The sequence below is a fragment of the Urocampus carinirostris genome, chromosome 6 (assembly GCF_059441175.1).
Source record: "Urocampus carinirostris isolate Australia breed hairy pipefish chromosome 6, RoL_Ucar_1.0, whole genome shotgun sequence".
In the NCBI taxonomy this organism is placed as follows: domain Eukaryota; kingdom Metazoa; phylum Chordata; class Actinopteri; order Syngnathiformes; family Syngnathidae; genus Urocampus; species Urocampus carinirostris.
The window spans coordinates 1,074,792-1,096,409 of record NC_142354.1 but is presented as its reverse complement, the minus strand read 5'-3'; the positions used below and the strand labels follow the sequence as shown (position 1 = coordinate 1,096,409).

At 40.7% G+C, this 21,618-nt stretch overlaps 1 protein-coding gene across 3 annotated transcripts in view; it reads right to left on the bottom strand.

Annotated features, from left to right (window-relative positions):
* sack1c (scaffolding CK1 anchoring protein C) overlaps positions 1 to 20,647 on the bottom strand; it is a 53,483-nt gene extending 32,836 nt beyond the window's left edge. The window contains exons 1-4 of one of the 3 annotated variants that reach the window (XM_088337396.1): positions 19,733 to 20,647; positions 13,126 to 13,293; positions 4,816 to 4,935; positions 3,396 to 3,520 (exon numbers count right to left, since the gene is read on the bottom strand). In XM_088337396.1, the coding sequence (XP_088193522.1) occupies positions 3,396 to 3,520; positions 4,816 to 4,935; positions 13,126 to 13,293; positions 19,733 to 20,314 (995 nt within the window). In that variant the 5' untranslated portion in view covers positions 20,315 to 20,647. The remainder of the gene's footprint in view (positions 1 to 3,395; positions 3,521 to 4,815; positions 4,936 to 13,125; positions 13,294 to 19,732) is intronic. The other 2 variants (XM_088337398.1, XM_088337399.1) reach the window with 2 other exon arrangements.
* Positions 20,648 to 21,618: the final 971 nt, after the last annotated feature.

Sequence of the window (21,618 nt, the reverse complement as noted above, 5' to 3'; positions counted from 1 at the left end):
GACGTCCCTCACTTGTTTCCTCCTATTTTGAATTTCCATGGTGTAGTCTTGATTGATGTAAACAGTCTTGCCTTCATACGTTGTCTTTTGTTTCCATGCTTCCTTCATCACGGATTCTTTTACTCTGTAGTCAACGAAGCGCACGATAATTTCTCGCGGCGGTGCCGTTTTACCTTGAGGCTTGGCCACCAGTGAGAGGTGTGCTCTCTCAATACGAATGTTCATGTGTCCCGTTGTTGGAATTTTCGATTTGATGAAGCCTGTTATGAAGCCGATTGTATCGTTCCTCTCGGCACCCTCTGGAATGCCATGTATTCTAATGTTGTTGCGTCTTGATTTTGACTCCAAATCCTCATACTTCGTTGCTAATTTGGCAGTTTGCCGAATCAGGAGGGCTGTGGAGCGCTCCAATCGCGCCGTTCGATCTTCCATGTTAGAGTTTAGCTTCTCCATGCGCTCCACTTTTTGCTCCAGCAACACAGTCCTTTCCAGAAGCTCTTTGATACTTTTCTCAAGTTTTGCCATTTCTAATCTTGTTCTCTCTGGCTGCTTCGGCATGCTCTTGCCTTAATTTACGTATATCTTCTAGTATGGTCAAGACGTGTCTGCCGCCGGCCGGGGCTGTCCCCTCTGCTCCCTCGGTCTGTTTCTCCTTTGCGCCAGTTTCCTCGACAAGTCTCCCCTTCTTGACCCTATCTTATTGAAGTATTTTTCTTTGATACAAATTACAAATGATCCACTTTCAGTTGTTTCCCTGGTAGGCATTACGTTAGTTTGTAATGGTTTTTGCCAGAGCTACTTTTCTTGCTGCCATGGTAACACGGCGCCACCGGAAGTCGTTAAAAAAAACTAAAAAAGAAAAAAAAAACTGAAAAACTTTTAAAATTAAGTAATTGGTATGTGTTACGTATTACTGTTCTTCAGTAACGTGCCCATCACTGCTCATCACAGACAAATCATTTTAGGCAAAATCTCCAAAATGGGTCTGCATAGACATGTGGAGTTTCCGCCTGAAAATGTCAAGTTCCTGAAGGTGTGTGATGTGTAGACACACCCAGCTAGCAAGCTTGAAATTCCTTCAGACAGGTTGATGGGGAAGTGGAGCCCCACCTCTCATTCCAGTATTAGGGCTAGTTTGTGCAGTCGCACCTTGCACGCCAAACATCTCACTCAACTATCATACAAGATGTTGGCCAAACCAAGCTCAAGCCAACTCTTGACGGTTATATACGAAATGCAAACTAGTACCGGACAATGAGCTTTCGTGCCTTTAATATGTTAAAAAAGCAAAGGACTAAAGATCGACTGATATGGGTTTTCCAGGGTCAATACTGACAACAATTACAGAGATCCCTTGGTTTTCGCAATTAATGTGGACCAGAACCACCCGCGAAAACTGAAAACCTGCAAAGTAGTGTGTAACCTTTTTTTTTTTTGGGACGTCTTCATTTAGAGGAAAATTGCAGACTCACTGACTGAGAATGACAAAGCAATAGAGAACAAATGGAAACCGAGTACTGAATTTTCCAACCCTAAGGCTCACAAAAAAAAAGTTTTGGATTTTCTTCAATATGTGTGGCGCGCCCTATCGTGCAGGGCGCCCTGTGTGACATGCAAAGCGGCGGACGAAGAAAAGTTCGGTGGCCTTAGGATTTGGCGCCCGCCCCCTAAGCAGGGGGGTCACAGGTTCGAACCTTGGCCGAGTCTAGACTTAGATGTTTTTTGGGCGAAACCTGATGTTTTTGTGAGTTCATTCCCATTTCCAACTAAATGTGACTCGTATGCCTTATCCTGTGTAAACGTGACAAGTTTCCAACACGCAATGCGTCCACTGTTTACGGAAGTACGGCAATCATGGATGCTAATGGTGTAGCAAAATTTGCAATTTGAAAGTCTTGGCGATCTTGTTTCTTGTCTCATTTTTCCAACAGAACCAAGAGTACAGTGGAAGAGAAACTTCTAGAGGATTATAGTGAAAAGAACGGATTGTCGACGCTTAGGCTAACCTGTCTCGTTCCAACTTTCGGAAACCCAAATGCTTGTCTCTGTTGTAACGAGGCCACAGTGGGTACCCGTGCCCTATCGGTGCGCCCAGTGTATGTGTTCTATACAGAAATATAACCAGCTAGAGATTGCGCCTTTTAGCACGGTGCACTGTGAGGTTGTAAAAATACACTACCATTCGACATTATTTTGGGGGGGATCTACGTGCGTGCGAGTCGGGGCTTGCAGAGAGCGAGATATATATAGATATATATATATATATATATATATATATATATATATGTCCATATCATCATCAAATCATTTTCAGTCAGATGCAGAAGAAGGCAGAGCAGTGTAGCTGAATATCTCTCTGAAACCTTTTACAACTAAATCAATTACAATTTCATCACAACTAACTAATGTTTGGATTAAACCAAAAACTAACTGTCTACGACTCTTTCAGTATGTTTTGAATGGGTATTCTGGCTGTTATCCTTTGTCTCTTTATCCCTCATTTTGAGGAGGAGTACAGCACTGTGCACATAGCTCCGCCCACCCCTACCGTCCACCAATCAAACTGCTCCGTGTGCTTGGCTGGCGTTTTTGTGTTTTTTACAGTTTAATGGGTTTTCATCATGTAGTGTTATAACAGTGAACATAGATTGTTCCATATGAAGCATTCATTAGCGCTGTACAACCAAAATGGGGATCTCTTGGTGTGAAACCATGACTCTTTATATACTGGACGAAACCGCTCATTTTAGTAGCGTTACATCGGCTATACATGCACCAAACTCAACTCTGTGCTTTCAGAATTTTATCTCCCAGCCATATGTACGCTCGAAAAGAGCCCTATCTGGCTGGCGAGCCATATGTACTCTCGAAAAGAGGCCTATGTGGCTGGCGGGCCATATGTACTCTCGAAAGGAGCCCTATGTGGCTGGCGGGCCATATGTACTCTCGGAAAAAGCCCTATGTGGCTGGCGGGCCATATGTACTCTCGGAAGAGCCCTATGTGGCTGACGGGCCATATGTACTCTCGGAAAGAGCCCTATGTGGCTGACGGGCCATATGTACTCTCGGAAAGAGCCCTATGTGGCTGACGGGCCATATGTACTCTCGGAAAGAGCCCTATGTGGCTGACGGGCCATATGTACTCTCGAAAAGAGCCCTATCTGGCTGGCGGGCCATATGGACTCTTGAAAAGCACCCTATCTGACTGGCAGGCCATTTGCACTCATAAAAAGAGTACTGGCTGCTGAGAGATTATTGTACAAACTGAAATTGTGTTTGTATCCTTGGTGACCAAAAATCAGATTAAAATTAAAATACAAAAAGTTACGCCTTGTACACCAGAAATTGCACAATGTTGCACATCATTTTTCAAAATAGGCCTGTTTGAGACCTACCTGTAAGATCCCGCTATCACTTCTTCGCAGTCAATGATCATAAACTTTTCTAGGACTTGGCCAGTGAACTTCCTGCCACTCTTTGTGCAGTACGTGTCCCCGCACACGCTTCGTATGCGCATGTTCTGTAGGGAAAAAAACAGGACATCAGTTGTAACACCAGGAAGGTGATTATTAAGGAGCAGAAAGTCACAGTGCCTTACTGCAGTATTCTGAGCTAAAAGTTTGCCAAGTTGTTTTCAGGGAGCCATATTAACTCTTCTTTGTCTCAACTTTGCATCAAACATGATTGAGAATCATTTATCTTTTCAATCAGCCTTAATGGAGAAAGGTTGATGTGTCCAATTGCAAAATGTTTAAGGTATTTGTTGGCACTTTTTTTTAAATTGGATTTATTTTTTATTTCCCAAATCAGTTCTACAACAATGATAGCTGTAATGCAAACATAAGCGTACAAATCCCCTGCTGGAAACAAATATTCTTTTGAGAAAAATAAATAAATAAATAAATAAAAAAGGGACCAAACACTGCTTAGTTTTTCATCAACATCTTGATTTAAAAAAAAAATAAAAAAATAAAATAAAACAATTATAAAAATACTTATGAATGTGTGAAAAAAAAAAACCCACAATGGTTCCATACAGACTTGTTCGATTGGGCCAAGGTTCTTCTGAACTACATCTTGTTATTAACATCGCTTGTGGAGTCCGCTTCCTCAACCACCATTGTTTTTCCCTTGCCTGGTTTTCTTGGCAGGCTGGGGTTCTAATAAGTTTTCAAAGAGGTCCGCTTCAGTATTATGTGCATTCTCCGACTGCTGCTGGTCAAGAGTCTCAGTGTGATCAATGGGCTTAGAATTCTTGCCGCGGATTGCTTTAGTGCAGCTCTCCTGGATCTCTCCTGAATTTTCGTGAACTTTCAGGACCCACCTCAATGTTCTTTGGGGTTTTCGGGATTGGGTGGAATTCTGCAGATTTTTGCTCGATTGAGACAAATCTTTGGAGGATTTAGCCAGTGGCTTCCCTTTTTTGGCCATTTTTTTTCTAAAACTGGACCTGGAAGTTCTTGGACCTCCTCATGGGAAGAGTGGTGTCGTGCTTTCCATGCAGATTGTGTTTAGCACTTTTGTTTAATGTCCTCTTTTAAAGTACTTTTCACGCCTTTTCCCTAGTGTGCTTCTTCTCAAGAGCAGATTTTTCCTCAGAGGTCGTAACATCTTCCGATGGTTTTTCCCGACTGCTTCGTTTGAGTGCGTCTCAACCGCCCTTCCACAGCTGAGGGGAGCAAACAAATGGAAGAGAGACCTAAGAAAGTATAGAGAATGAGATGACTCTGCTCAGAAGAGGAGGAAGAGGAGCAGGAAGTCAGTGGGGGATGTGAACAAGGAACAGGAAGAATGGAAAAAGAATCAGAAGGTTACCACTAAAACAAGAAGGGAGGAAGGAAGTCTGCAGGAAGATGAACAGGAGCAGCCAGAATCATCAGAAGTTTGGGGAGACGAGTGATAGGTCAGTGGAAATATGGAAAGGTAGTAGGAGACCTGTGAAAGATGAAGAAGAGAAGAAGAATAAAGTCAAATGAAAGTGAAGGAAGACGAGATACAGGAAGTTGCACCTATTGCAGTCATGCTCTACGTATTAGTGATTATTGAAACCGATTTGAAGATAGAGATAGATAGATAAATACTTTACTCATCCCCGTAGGGAAATTCACACTTCCAGCAGTATCCTTGTGTTGAAACTAAAATCATAATAAAATAAAAGAAGTAGAATGTGTCATAATAGTCTGTAATAATAGTTTGCAATAGTCTTTGATCTGTGCAGCCCTTTGAGACGCTTGTGATCAAGGACTATACAAATAAGGATGACTTGACTTGACTGACTTGAATACATAAATAGTCAAGTCATTTTTTGTTTGTATAGCCCTAAATCACAGAGAGTCTCAAAGGGCTTCACAGGTTATTACACAGACTATTTTTTTCAGACTATTATTACACCATCCCCTGATCTGGAACCAACATGAGGGCAAGGAAAAACTCAAAAACCTCAACATGTGGTATCCCCCTTTCAGGATTACCAGACAGCAAAGGATGTTGCAATCACAAATAATACAGAGATATTGTCCAAGAAAAGTATAGGTTATTCATATACTATAGAGTAGAAGTGTGTTTTAAGCTTAGATTTAAACATTTCCACTGAGGTTGCAGAACGGATCTCAGGAGGAAGAGCATTCCACAGCACCGGTGCCCGGATGGAGAACGCTCTCGAACCAGCGGAACACTAATACCCAATATAACGTGTTGATATAGAGTATTTAAATAGTGCTGCATAAAATACACGCTGTAATAAAAAGAGGGTAATATGTAAATGTGGGGGTGGGGTTTAATGTGGTCTTTTACTCCCCCAGGTGGAGTTAAAGAGCCTCGTGGCATGAGGAAGAAATGATCTCCTCAGTCTGTCCGTGGAACAAGACTGTGATAGCAGTCTGTCGCTGAAGCTGCTTTTCCGTTTGGAGATTAGATAGATAGATAGATACTTTATTCATCCCCGAAGGGAAATTCACATTTCCAGCAGCATCCCTGAACTGAGAACAACACAATAATAAAGCAAAAAGAATACAATTTACAAATACCCAGTGTGACGTGCAAATGCCCTCTGTAGCGTGTTATATAGAATATCTAAATAGTGCTACACAGAATACATATTGCAATGAAATTCGGTAATATGCAATGTAGGTGGGGTGGTTTAATGTGGGCTTTTACTCTGCCGGTTAGAGTTAAAGAGCCTCATGGCATGAGGAAGAAAAGATCTCTTCAGTCTGTCCGAAGTACAAGACAGTGACAGCAGTCTGTCGCTTTAAAGTCCGACGTATACAGGGTGAATAGGAACGGAGAGAGCACGGTCCCCTGCGGCGATCCCGTGCTGCTGACCACAGTGTCCGATGTACAACCCATTTTATTTCACATACTGAGGTCTGCCTGTCAGGTAGTCCGTAATTCATGCTACAAGGTGTGAGCTTACTCCCATCTCTGTCAGTTTACCACTAAGTAGCAGAGGCTGTATGGTGTTGAAGGCACTGGAGAAGTCCAAAAATGTAATCCTCACAGCACCCTTGCCCCGGTCCAGGTGAGAGAAGGATCGGTGTAGCATGTAGACTATAGAATCCTGCACTCCCACCTTCTCCTGGTAGGCAAATTACAGAGGGTCGATGGCGTGGCGGACCTGTGCCTCAGGTGGTGCAGCAGCAACCGCTCCATGGTCTTCATCACATGTGATGTCAGAGCGACCTGCCTGAAATCGTTGAGTTCCTCAGTTCTTGATTCATTTGGGACTGGGATGATGCAAGATGTTTTCCACAGCTGAGGCACCCTCCCCTGTTCCAGGCTCAGGTTGAAGATGCGCTGTAGAGGGTTTCCCAGCTCCAACGCACAGGCCTTCAGCAGTCGGGGGGATACTCCATCTGGACCAGTTGCCTTGCTGGTTTGCAGCCTCCTCAACTCTCCACACACCTGAGCTGCAGTGATCTTGAGTAGGGGGATGTCCTCCTTCATGTTAGTGTCCAGAGGGGGAGGGACAGCTGCAGTACTCTGGGGTGAGAACGAGTGGGGGTGGTCAAAGTTGTTTAACCGGTTAACCCTCCCTGCATCTACTCCCATGGCCACACTCTGTTTGGTGCTGCAGCCGGTGATGGTCTTCATCCCTTCCCACACCTCCTTTATGCTGTTGTTCTGCAGCTTTTTCTCCAACTTCCTTCGCTTCCCGAAGCCGGACTCTGAGCTCCCTCTGTACTCGTTTTAGCTCCTGCTGATCGCCATCTTTAAAGGCCCTCTTCTTTTGGTTCAGAAGGCACTTTATGTCGCTTGTGATCCAGGGCTTGTTGTTGGCATAGCAGCGTACACTTCTTCCATACAGTAGTTGATGTAGTCAGTCCTGCAGTTTGGCACCTCCACAATGTCCCCACTGCTGAACCCCAGCAGGACATCCCAGTCTGTACATCCAAAGCAGTCTCTCAGAGTCTGCTCTGCCTCAGTAGACCATTTCCTGAATGAGCGTGTGGTTGTTGGTAGCCTCCTCACTTTTGGTTTGTAATGAGGTTGTGGTCTCATTTCCTGAGGGCAGGCAGTGGAATTGCACTGTATGCGTCCTGTTTGCATACAGCAGGTCAATAATCCCATTACCCCTGGTTTTGCAGTCCACATACTGGAAGAAAAAGGGCAGTGTTGTATCCAGAGTCACGTGATTGAACTCCCCAGAGATTAACACGATGGCCTCAGGGTGCTGTGTTTGTAGTTTGGCAACAGCGGAGTGGATGACGTCACACGCTACTTCCGCATCAGCGCGGGGTGGGATGTAAACAATAACAGCAATGGCGTGTCCAAACTCTCTGGGCAAGTAATAGGGACGCAAACTTACGGCCAAAAGTTCGACGACCCGGCAGCAGATAGAAATCTTTGTGTTTACATGCACCACCTCGTCTTCACGTATATAGCCAGTCCGCCCCCTCTCCGCTTCCCGCAGGCTTTTGTGTCTCTGTTTCCCCCAACAGCTCGACGTTAGCGTCCGGGATAATAGACGTGAGCCACGTTTCGGTAAAGCAAAGCAAACTGCACTACTTGTATTGCTTTGATGTTTTTCACGAGCACAGCCAGTTTGCAATCTTATTTGGTAAAGAGTTGATATTCCCCATGATTATGGACGGTACCAAAGGCTTACATCGCCACTTCGCCGTTAGCCGCTTAGCCTTTACCATAGCACTGCAGCCACGATAGTGCCCCCTCACCTCATCAGGTTAATGGGGAATCACGCCGGCAGAAGAATTCTTCAGGGAAAGGAGTTGATTCCACGAATAAACGCCTTTTTGTGCGTTAAAACCCATACCCATAGGATGGAAAGTAATCCAAAGTGTAGTTGTCAAACGGAACGCAAACACTGAAGATAGAAGCAAACAAAACAATAAATCACAAAAAGAGTAAAATAACACTGAGCTGCTGGAAAGGCTGCCACTCGCAACAGCGCCTATGCTCAAATAATGAAAGGGTCCACCCCAGATGGGACTTTAACCCACAATCCCTGGTTTAGGAGGCCAGTGCCTTATCCATTAGGACGAAGAATAATGTGTTGACCGGGAATCGAACTTGGGTCAACTGCTTGGAAGGCAGCTATGCTCACCACTATACCACCAACGCCTGATGAACAAACATGCACAATATCAATCAGGCACAATTCATTCCAGAGGACTTTTATTATATTTTCAACAAAGCAATGGTCTATCTATCCATCCATCCATTATTGTTAGGTTAACCCCAACACTTGTAATAAAAACCTGCACTCAAAGAAGACACAGAGACGTGAGTATCACTTACTTGCAAGGAGAGATGACCATAGACTGCCTGTTACAGTCTACTAGACACTCTGAAAAAGTCTAGTTCGTCCTTGCCTTTTTATTGTATTAGGAACGCCCTAATTTACATGTTTCTTCTGCTAAAGGGAGGGGGAGTGACAAAAAAACAGTTTGAGATCTGTTTTCACAACAACATCTTATCGTATCAACACCGGTTTAAACTTACAACAAGTTATTGTATCAACAATATTACTACTATTGAACTAGGCCAGAATGGCACACTAAGCAAGAATAGAACACAGTGTGCAACAGTAGAATAACTTATTTACAGTTTAAATCCATCAATTATCTGCACCGCTTATCCTCAGTAGGGTCGCAGGGGTGCTGGAGCCCATCCCAGCTATCTTCGGGCAGTGTGCAGGGGACACCCTGAACTGGTTGCCAGCCAATCGCAGGGCACACAGGGACAGACAACTACCTCGCTCATTCACACCTAGGGACAATGGTCTACCCATGTCCCTCAAAAAGGTGTGCTTCTGTTAATCAGTGAAAAGAAATAATGATAAAGTTGGACAAAAGACGTACATTAGATGTTGTAACCTTTCCCATCATGTTTTTGTCATACTTCAGTTATAAAATCAAATAAGCGTAGGTGCGTATTGTGATGATGCAAATGGAATCAGAGTGAGGAAAGCAATGATATCAGAGAAGAGAGCACGTACCATCACCTTTAAATACAAAGATTAATTTGGAGCAAAAAACATTCTACAAACGCGGTAAAGTCGTCTTTAGAATTAAAGGACATTTGATTTGACGGTTGTTGTAAAAACTCGAATTTAATAGAAAGTGTTGGAACATTTTCAAAGATAGTTATTGGCAATTTAGCAAGTGCTTATGGAAGGTATGAATATTGTTAATTATAGGACCATTTAAGGTGAGGATTACAAAATACATCAACGAAGGCTAACAGCATGGTGCTTTTGCAAGCGTTATATCCCCTGCCCACTGCCCGGAGATGGCTGGGATGGGCTCCAGCCCCCCCGCGACCCTAATGAGGAGAAGCGGTACGGCTGATGAGATGAGATATCTGTCATTACACTTTGAAAGAATAAATAAATGAAACTTTTAATTAGAACTGAACATAACAAAGCAAAAACAAAACAAATTTTAAAAAAAGAAAATAAAACACACAAACAATGTTATCGTACATGTTCGAAAAGGAAGTAGGAAGAAGCATATAGTATATATATACCACAGCCATATCCCCTTAGTGGGATGTGGCTAGAGTCATTTCTGACACTTTTTGGGAGATTGATTCAGAGGAGAGAATTCCCAGCCCCCTCGCTCAACCCAACTGAAGTGTTGGGAGTCATTAAGGTGACCAAACCCCCCAATTCCAACCCCTAATGCTGAACACCAAGCAGGGAGGCAACGGGTACCAATGTTTAAGTCTTAGGTATGACTCAGCCGAGGCTTGAACCACAACCTCCCGGTCTCGGGGCGGGCGCCATACCCCCAAGGCCACCGAGGAAGAAGCATATGCTTATTAAATCCTACCCCCAGACTTCATCAACAATTGCATTGGCTCTGTGGATTCAGTCTCTTCTTTATTATCATCAGCATCATCACCATAGCTAATTTTACCATCATCATTATCATTATTGTTATTTCCACGCATTTTCGGCATATTGTATAATTAGAGTGTATATTATGATAACAGTTTCTTGGGTGCTCATGGGGTAACTGAGTGCTATGTGGTGTGTGTTTTGCGGCATACAAGTATCTTTGGACCTGCTACCTTAGGGGGTCAGCCCCCAGGCATCAGGACCACCATTTTTGAGTGTCCTGATCTGTGCATTAAAAAGACAAGGTACGGGAGCTTGAACCAGATGCAAGCATCAAGCTCTCACTTGTCTGCTCTAACTCTGAGATGTGAAGAATATTTATTTTTAAGATGTATATATATTTGATTGTATCCCCATTTGTTTGTTTTTTTTCACCTCATAGGTTTTTTTTGTAAAAATAGATCCAGATTGTGATGGATTTGCATAATTTGATGGTGACAGTTATATAATAACAATGTTCAACAATATCAATAAGCAGAGACATATATTTGATAATGATAATGATAACAATAACATTATAGTCATGTTAGTATTTGCAATAATAAAAAGCTTAATTATTAACTGGACCCAGTTGTAGATAAGGCTTCTGCTCCACATATTATTTGAATACCAATAATACTACTAATAATAACAATAATAGTCACATAAATGTTAAAATAATAATCATCATAATAACAGTTATAATACCAGGTCAATCTAGGTTAGTTTCACCCATCTATTAACCATATAATGCTAGTAATCACTAAATATCATTCAGACACCAATAATGACATTATTAAAAATGAATGACAGTTGTAAATATTATTAATATTATCATCATAGTATAATAATAACAACGTTGATTTGCTTGCATCTTCCATTTCATTCAGACACCATTTTCTTCCTCTCTGTACTTTGCCAATATTGTTATTTTGAATGTGAATATTTGGACATTGTTTGAGCTCATTGTTTCATTAAACAGTAGATACTTCAGGTAGCCGTGGCAAACGTTATCTAAACAAATCACAGGGATGTACAGAGTGTCGGTATCTGAAATCAAATTAAACGTGTGTGCTCAAGTGTTGTAAAAATAACATCTTTTAAATCATTGTAAAAATAAAAACTGAGATATAAACTACACTGACCAGTTGTCCATACGTGGAAACAATTCAACAATATTGAATAGCTGAGAAAAGGAAAAATGATTTGGCATGGAAGGATATTGCCATTTTTCAAGGAATCATAGTTTTGTCTCCACCAATATTATATTATGTGATCACTTCAAAAAATATATATATCTACCAACGTCTCATTTACTTATGAGCACAGAAAGGGTTTAATCAAATTCTCTGCTGAAGTGCTGACAGACATCTGCACAACATCTACACAATGTGCCTTACCCAAAAAAATATATACGGCCAATGAAACGACCCATCCTGCACACTGTCTATTCAGCCTCCTGCCCTCTGGAAAGAGTTTCAGAAGCCTCCGCTCCCGGACTGCTAGACTCACTAACAGCTTCATCCATCCACCAGGCAGTGAGACTTCTAAATTCTCTTCAAACCCAGTAAGACTAACTAAATACTTATGACTGCATATTAACTTCCACACACCTGCTAATTGTATTATTATTTTACCTAGATTATTTTATCTTTTACATTTGACCTTTTGTTGTATTACTGCCACTACTGCTGCTGCTTGGAACATTCCATGTCAATTGCATTACTAAAAGGTCACTTGCACTTACTTTTAGTATTATTATCTTTCCACATTCTATTTTTAGTTAATTGATGAACAAGAATAGAGGAAGATAAATTGGTGAGCTATACGATTTTTATGTATATCCATGTTGTATATTTGGACTGGTGTAAAATTACAGCTCTGTAGGATATAAAACACACTGAAAAAACACACTTGCACACTGATTTACAAGGAAATTTGGAAGTGGCACTCCACACCAAAAAAGTTGCTGACCCCTTGTTCTAAACTGATTGATGTGAAGAGTGTCTGCACCACAGCAGACATTTGGTCAGCCCAAAACCGTAGCTACTTTGGAGTCAAATGTCATTGGATTGACAAACACAAATTAGAGAAGTGTTCTGCTGCTTTGGCCTGCACCAGTCTTAAAGGTTGACACACACACAATGCAGTTGCATCTAAGCTAAATGAAATTTTGACACCCTCTCGAAACAGAATGACTGATATCCAAATGGAGCAGGTCTTACTGTTCTGTTACAACAAACAACACTGTGCTGATCAAACCCAATGAATCAGGTGTTTTTTTTTCTCATTTACATTTGTTTAATTTTGTTGCCTTGAGTTTTTCAATGCAATGTTCAAAGACTTTACTCTTGACAATCCATTGCAGTGTCCACAGTTGTAAAATAACAAGACAAATAAAATGTGATGTAGAAGTGGGTGTTTTGAGACGCTTTTGCTTTGAGATCTCGCAGCCAGATGAACATAGGTCAATACTCATTTAAACCGCAAATTAATCCAAAAGTAATCCAAAAGTAACTAGTTACATTACTTTAAAAAAGTAATTGAAAAGGTTACACTACAATCACATTTTAAACCAGGTAACTTGTATTTGGAATGGATTACATTTTTTTAAGTAACTTACCCAACACAGGTTATGAGTTGGTCCACACCAATGCAAAGACCAAACTTACATCTTTGGCTGAAACGCTCGAGTACCGTAAATTGTAAACCGTATTTGCGGTCACGCATACATAGATTCAGCTGAAACGGATTGCAGACAGGTAAGTATATGTGAGGTTGCTTACACTCATGTTGACACTATGCACGTCTAGAGAAGAGCACATGTCAGTGAAGATTTGAAGATTCTTGTGGTCCAACAGGATATATACGGGAACTTGGCGCTTGCTGGACGCTTCCATCAGGTCACACAGCAAATCCACATCACTGAACTCATCCATGACCAGGGCGATCACCTGCAACATGCATGCACAAGTTAGTCAGAATAAGCTGTCCAGAGAAAGCTTTCGAGGCAGACCAGATAAAGAAAACACTGTATACTAACTAGGGCTGCACAACTAATCGTAATCCAATTGATATCCCGATGCAACGTGTTGCAATTGTGTAATCGCAAGCAGGGTTGGGTAGGGTTACTTTAACTGGATTACTTATAATTACTTTTGGATTACTCCAATACCAAATATGCTAATAAAAGACAAAATAAACTAAATATGAATAAAATTACTAAATTTTGTGCAGGCTTGGGGAGTAACGGAATACATGGAACGGCAAAAATGATGTTGGCAAGCTGTTTGGATTTATTTTCGTTTTGTTTCTGTCGCATTTTATGTTAGTTTTGCCGGAGATCAAAAAGATCAAAGCCAGGAGAGAAACCTTACCTAGTGTTGTGAATCATAATTTTATTCATATTTAGTTTCTTTCGTCTTTTATTAGCATATTTGGTATTGGAGTAATCCAAAAGTAATTGAAAGTAATCCAGTTAAAGTAACCCTACACAACCCTGATCGCAAGACACTGCGTTTTTTTGAAGGATTTATAGTCCCATGTTTGGAGTATGAAGTGCTTGGCCAACCGAAATTTAGAGGAAAGTTATAATGACAATAGCCAATAAAAGCGAGGCAAAGTTTGCAGGCAAAGTTACCATAACAAACTGCTATGCGACGCGAGAGCTAGAAGCCATAGCGGCTCGTTACATTGAATATGAATTGTATACCAAAACATTTTATGTAACTTATGACCATCAATTGTGAATGTGCTCCAAGGGAATCGTATAAAGTTGGACTGAATGCAAACCCTTGCGTGGGGATTGTGTCAATAAGCCCGATTTTGCAATTTTGCTTAGATGGGTGGCAGTAGTCTTGTTAGTTCATTTACCATCAAAATATCCAATTTATTGGAATTGGGGTTAACAAAAATTGAATTAATTTGATGAATTTGTCATTTAAAATCCCCCTCGGCCGACGACCCTAGCACGGCGCGCGGTTCTCGTTTCCCGGCGTGCAGTTTCGGTGCGGCTTCCGCTTCACCGCCCCCCCTTAACCCCACAGGTCCCCCCCAGCTACCCCTTTCCCCCGCGGCCGCCCGTCCATCGGCCGGAGCCATCGAGGGCCGTGTAGCGCGCGCGCGTGGGCCGCTAATTTGTCTCAGATCGTCCCGGGCGGACTTAAAATCGCCAAGCTGTACGACTCTTAGCGGTGGATCACTCGGCTTGTGCGTCAATGAAGAACGCAGCTAGCTGCGAGAACTAATGTGATTTGCAGCTGCGATTGGCTGGCAACCAGTTCAGGGTGTCCCCTGCCCACTGCCCAGAGATGGCTGGGATGGGCTCCAGCCCCCCCCCCCGCGACCCTGATAAGGATAAGCGGTGCAGATAATGAGATTTTTTTTTTTTTTTTTAAGGGGCGTCACTACATCGCAGATTTTCACTTTTAGCGGGTGGTTTTGGTCCCCAATAACCGCGATAACCGAGGTCTTACTGTATTGCGAAACTGAGTACAGTACAATATTTGAATTCATTTGAGTTACTCAAAGCTGGGGGTTAGCGTATGTTGCGTTTGCAAAAGCTATACCTGTAATTACACTTTCTTAAAGCAGTGGATATGGAAATGGAAGTCACCTCAAGGTCGTGGTGTACAAGGTAGAGAAGTGCTAAAGCGCTCCTGCCACAAGAAATAAAAAAATAACGTAGTATTCCCGGCCTAAATACGTTAAAATAGTGAATTTGATCTCCAAGCTAGATTTTCTGGAAAAACAAATGCTATTCTGAAGATATGCTCCTTTTTTGAGTTTATTTCAGTCAAAGTTGACAACATAAAGGTATGTTGTATTCCATGTTTTGGTGACAAAGTGCAAGCAAATTTTCTTACAAACACTGTCTTTATTTCATGTTTGTAACATTTTATTATCTGACGTCGAGAGAGCTGATTTTAAACAAGAAGCCTAGTTACTCTTTTTATTTAAAATATTTTTGCTTATTATGTTATTTTATTTCTTATTTTATATTATTTTGTTTAAATAATCCATATTAATAGTATTTCTGTTACAATAAGGCAACTAATATTGTTTTAATAAAAATGTAGAAAATAAAGTATTTACAATGCTAATGTCAATTTTGCATTAAGGCAATGTTTCACAGCCTCTGCAAAATGTAAATGAAAAATCTATTCATAATATGATGTAAAACCAAGTAATCAGTAAACTGTGGCAAAACAGATCGCCCAACCCTAATGGATGACTTTTTGACCTTGGGGCTCAAGTTATCCAGGCCCATTGGTAAATAATGATGTGTTGATCAGTTATGTTAAGTTTTATTTTTGTGGGTCTTTATTTCTTACCTGGTGGATTATTATTTACAATCGATAATGATTTCACGGGCAGTAGGTTTGTTGAAATCCTGTCTTATCGTCACAGTGCAGGAATCGGGAACATATGGCTCACAAGCCAGATTTGGCTCTTTTCATGAGTAGATACTGTATGGCTCAGAGATAAAAATGCTACTTGTGCGAATTTCCTATGAAGCATTCCAATTTTTATGCACAATTTAATAGAACAGTTGTTCCAGTCCAGCATTCAAAGGGCCCAGTCTCAACTACAGTCTAGTAAAGGTGTATCACCAACAAATGTCGTTTTGACTGGATGTCACTAAGAAACCCTTTATATGGAAACTCAATAAATTATTTATGTTCACTGTTGAGACTGACAAGACACAGCACAAACTGTAACCACCCAAAAGTGCCAGCCAAGTACACAAGGAATTTGATTGGGTGAGGAACTATGCACACAGCATACGCACCCCTTCTTCGCCTTGCCCAGCACCGAAGGTAAATACGATGGTATCCCCATTTGCAGTATTATGTGACATTTTTCAAAGTAACTTTCCTCACATCTTATTTACAAAAATAATTAAGGTCAAAATGATCCTCAACGATCCTAATTGTGGGAGGGAAACAAGTTTGAGGTGGTATATTCATTGATATGGGACACAGGCTCTGGCATCATTATTATTTTAGCAATTTTATCTAATAGTCAAATTTAGCTTTTGACTGGGCAGCAATTTTGGTGTTTTTTTTTTTATGGCTCTTTCAGTCACACTACTGCTATAGTGCAATGGTGCACACTAAACTCTTTGTTCACAAACTATTTATTCGCAACTTCTGAAATGTCAAACTGCCCACTAAGAGCGGTGCCCACTATCAATTGCAAGAAATGTGCTGAAATGCTCCCAGTGCAAGAGGAGTCAGAAGGAAAATATTATCACCCACGAGCAAAATGCGTGTGGTGATAACGTTTTCGTTTGGGATCCAAGTATATTTATCTATTTGTTTGTTTGTTTGATTGTGTGTCCGTCTACCCATGAAAAGGGGAAGGAGTAGATACGACAACCATCTTTTAAAGGCAGTTACAGTAGGTTACCCTATATGTAAACAATGCTAAAAAGCTAACTCAGCATGTTTTACTTTGTTGTCTCATAATTTAAAACAAAAGGAAGAGAAAAACGAAGGAAAAAATTAGAAAAAAAACAGAAAAAAAGAAAAGAAAGAAGGAAAAAAGTAATTTGAGAACAAAAAGAAAATAGTAACAGCTAGGAAAAAATTAACACAATGAGATTTTTTTAAAGGAATTTAAAAAAAAAAAAGTAGAAAAAGTTTGTGTTGCATTCAAATAATTTCCAATTATATCAAGTGAATCTTGTTGCCAAAATTGTACTTCCACTAAAAAAATGTGATTAAATACAGTTGTGTATCGTGCAACCGACTAAATAAGCCCCCCAAAATGTTAGTATTATGCGACAAAAGATATTAGGAAAAAAAGAAATGGAATTCTTGAGAAAGAATTGTTGTAAAAACAAATGACGTTTGTAGGCCGTACAACCTTTGCAATAATACATTAGTCAATTCATTCAAAAGTGAATTTTTTTTTGCATTGCCGGAAATTCAGCAAAATGTAACGTGATGTCAAGTTTTGGACATGATTAGTTGCCACACTAGGGGTTGCTGTTGCTCACTGTTGTTTCAAGCGTTGCTCACCAACTTTGTGTGAACGCTCAGACCCGTGGAAAATTAGAGGGAACATTGCTGAAAAAAACTGCCAAAAAAAGCCTGTTTGAGTGTCTGTCCAACCAGAAAAAAGGGGAAGGAGTTTAGATATGACAACCTTATTTTACAGGCAAGTCAAGTATGTAATTCTAGGGGTGAGAATGCCCCGAAAAACAGATTCAGCACTTTTGGTGACTTAGCAGTGTTCCTATTCAACTGAATCTCTCTTTAATGAGTTGAGCCGAAAAAGACGGTTCTCTAAAAAGAATGTGGCTGTGCAAGTTAACATTTATACATGTAACTTTTTGGCTTATTGTGAACTTGTTGCTCCCAGGGTAACTGGTTATTGTGGTCCTAAAATAACTCCAGCACACAAAGGCAACAGGAAGGAATTAAAGCAGATACAGTACGAAACAGTGTTGTGAGAACGCGTTACAAAGGAACGCGCTCCTCGAAGGCAATTACCTTTCTCAATAACAAATACTGAAACACGTTGCTGTATTACGGGGTTCTTACATCTTTTTCATGGCCAAATTCAAGTACTTTCAAGGCCATTTTTTAAGTTTTTCCAGTCCCTTCAAAAAAAGAAATCCCGCAGACTGGTAAAAGCTTTTTTTGTCGTTTGTCGCTTTGGTAACTAAATTGAAGTCGCTATCTTGCTGCTAGCTTATACTTTGTGCTATTTTAAACTGTGCCTATTTATGATCTACGATTGTTTTGTGTCAATGGGCTGCTATAAACTGAAATGTATTATTTCATTCTGCTTCAAAGATGCTCGCGCAGTTTGGCTACGTTGTTGGGTAATAATGGAGTCCAAACGAAAGGCAAAAAAAGAAAAAAGAAAGTAAAGTATCTATTTGAAATAATTAATATATGATATTGATTGTTCTGAAGCAGAGTGCATTCAACCTTACAATCTTAGAAAGTGCTGATCTTTTGCTTTCTGTTTACTTATTTTAATGAAATTTTTTGACATGTTTTTCAGGAGATCTGTGACTAGATTTGTTAAAATAGAATTGTAAACAGTTCATTTTTTTACATTTTATCATTTTATAGTACTAAAGAGTTAGTATTTGTAATTTAGATTTTATTTTTTAACTTTTTCAGGGATTTTTTTGCTCAACTTTAAATCTGTTCAGTGTGTAGAAATCTAAAATTGTTTTATATTTTACCAATTATCTTTTAGATAAGTGACAATTTTAATTAATATTTCATGTGTTTTGTTGGGATCCCCTGCACAACATATGAAATTAGTCATTACTAAAAAATTTGGTGCATGTTTTATTATACTATTATAATATGTCACTAAAAGAAATCTGCAATAGACACGGCAATGTAAATAAAATATAGTACTTCAGCCAAAATTCAAGCATATTCCTGACATTAATTACAAAACATTAAAATTCATGCATTTTCAAAGATTTCGTGCACCCGTACGGACCACGGTATTAACAAAATGATTTAACTTCACGGTCGTTACTACTGTGTTATTCCTGCTACTTATTGCTAAATGCTCCGGCATCATTCATGTTGTCACATAAAACCCTCAATCCGCCAGCAACATTCTCTGAGTGGCCATGTTTATAACCTACAAAGTACAACAAAATACAGTTATGTCGGCACAGTCTCCCGATTATATTTTTTATTAAATAAAATCCTCAAAAAAATGGATTCTTAATTGCATTTTTTTTCATGTAACAAAACAATCAAATATTCTGTATTTAATAAATGTAGTAACGAAGTTAAACTTGAGGCGGTACCATACAACAAATAAGTCACGACATTCTCCACAGAATGTGCTGCATCCAACTTTCATTTTGATAGTAGGCTAATATATATACATACAGCATGTGTTGCGTTCATTAAAAGACTTTCAGTAAATATGGCTTTTAATTTTTTGTGTCTCCTGACATTTTTTTTCTTTTGGTACAATATGGCTCTTTAAACATTTTGGGTGGTCGACCACTGAGTTAGCTTGTTATTCGGATTGCAAACCTGTTGAAAAATAATCACTGGGAGCTATTTGTGCTTAATGTATTGCTTTGATTTATATTATCATAATGTTATTGTTTATTTTCAAATTAAATGTAATTTACTCGAGTTGACTTCAATGGTCTGATTGAATGGATTTTTTAATTTTATAAATAAGACATTGCTATAGTTACTTAGTACTTGAGTAGTTTTTTCATCAAGTAATTCTTTGAATGACTACTGTTTACTTCTACTTGAGTCATATTACTGTATACTGAACTTAACAGTACTTTTACCTGAATAACGTTTTGGCTACTCCACCCACATCTGCTCAAAAGTTCCAAGCACATTTTTCTCACACTCTCTAGGTCTTTCCGTGTACTTGTACCTTCTTTGCCTTGTTGATGAGTGAGCGTATGGTGTCTTTGACGTTGATAGTCTTGTCCCTCTGGAAGTAGATCTGCGTTTCCGACGGTCCGTACATAAGCGGGGCGTCCGGCCAGCCAAGCTCCAAAACCGGCGGCTCGTCATCCGTCATGCTAGGGAAATATGTCCCAGAGGTTAGCTCTGACACGACGTCGTCAAAGTGGTCGCTTTGGCCACCATGTAGCTGTTCCTCGTGTTCCCCCGTTCCCGCAGCAGTCACCGGGCCGGTCCCGCTCTCGGCTCCTTCCCTAAGCCGGCTCTCGCCGTCTTCACCAGCAGGGTTCAAATCCCTATAGTGCGTAATGTAGCGGATCTCGGCGTCGGACAGAAAGCTGAGCTCCCGTTCCTCTGTAAGGACGCGGCGGTACTCGCGCTCGCCGTGCTCGAGCAGCGCGTCGGTGGCCAAGCGGGCGGCTTCGCTATGGCTTAGCTCCAGCGAGGACACCTGCCGCCATGGATTTTTCAGCTCTTCTAGGCGGGCCGCCAGCTTGCCGAGCGGCTTGCGGCCTCCGGCGGCCGGACGCAGAGTCTCCGAGGAACTCATTTCTACGGACCCTCGCGCAAACTTTCAGCAAACTTGTCCCCGAAGAGGAGACCAGAAAATGCTGCAGCGCGGCGTCCGGTGATAAAGAACTCGAGAAAAAAAGGAGACTGAGTTAAGCGACGAAGGTTTAGTGACTCGGTTAATTTGTTCGTCGTTGACTTTGCTACTTGCCAGGTTCCGGATTACCTGTTGGGACGTTACCATCTCAGCCCCACCCTTTGCCGCGAGACTTCCGTTAGCGAGAAATGAGTTGGCTTGACGTTCGAAAATGAATATTCATTTCACGTTAAAGGTGGGTGGATCGATCGAAACGTCGATATTATCTATAGAGGGCTCCGCGCTTTGTGCTAAAAATAGTAACACGGCTTCGTGCCGCCATCTTGGAAGTCTGTCGATTACAAGCGGTGATAGCAAAAGGAGTAAATATTTACTCAGTTTGTCTATTTATTTACTCAACTAGCTTCGTTTGTGTACGGATTTTGTCCATCAACACTATGGAAAACTACGTGGAGAGTTTAGACAAGCAAGCACGCGAGCGGTACGCTGCCAAGTCGCATTTTATTGGAAAATTGGATCCCTACAAAATTAAAAACAAGGACTGGAAGTCTGATCCCGATTTGTTGCCGTGTGTGACTTACATCGAACTTGTTAACTATCTTATTTTTCACCCAAGCCCCTTTTGTGAACTGAAGGATTTTCAAAATTACAAAAGTATGGAAGCCTACGACAGATTTGTGTCTGGTTGGGTTCGGGATGTGTCTGTGCACACAAGCGAAGGTGATGAAAACAAGATTGTGAAAGGGAAAGTTCTACATTCTCAGAGTTTGTCTCAGCCAAGTTTACAACCATGGATCATTGTTGACAAGTCATCATCAATTCTGTGTGCCCATTGCAACTGTGTTGCAGGTTTAGGGGAATGTTGTTCTCATGTTGCTTCCCTTTTGTTCTATGTTGAAGTTAAAAATCTTATGTTATAAACAATTTGACATACTTTAAGTGTGCTTTACATACTCATGGGTCACAGATGGTTAGAATATTATTTTACATTTTTTAAACAATTTTACAACAACAGTAGATCAACATCTAGATCTTTTAAGAATATTTTTTCAGAAATGTTGCTCAAGAAGCAACACCTACAGTATTTAACCTAGCCATACTTGAATGGTGTCGACAGATGTACATGAAGTATACATGTCCCATAACCTTTTTAAAATTTATTTCTACATCATAAATAATTCAATTTACCTGTCAGAAAGTGGTCAGAACAAACACGAACACAGTCAAGCTTTGGCAAATTCGACCGG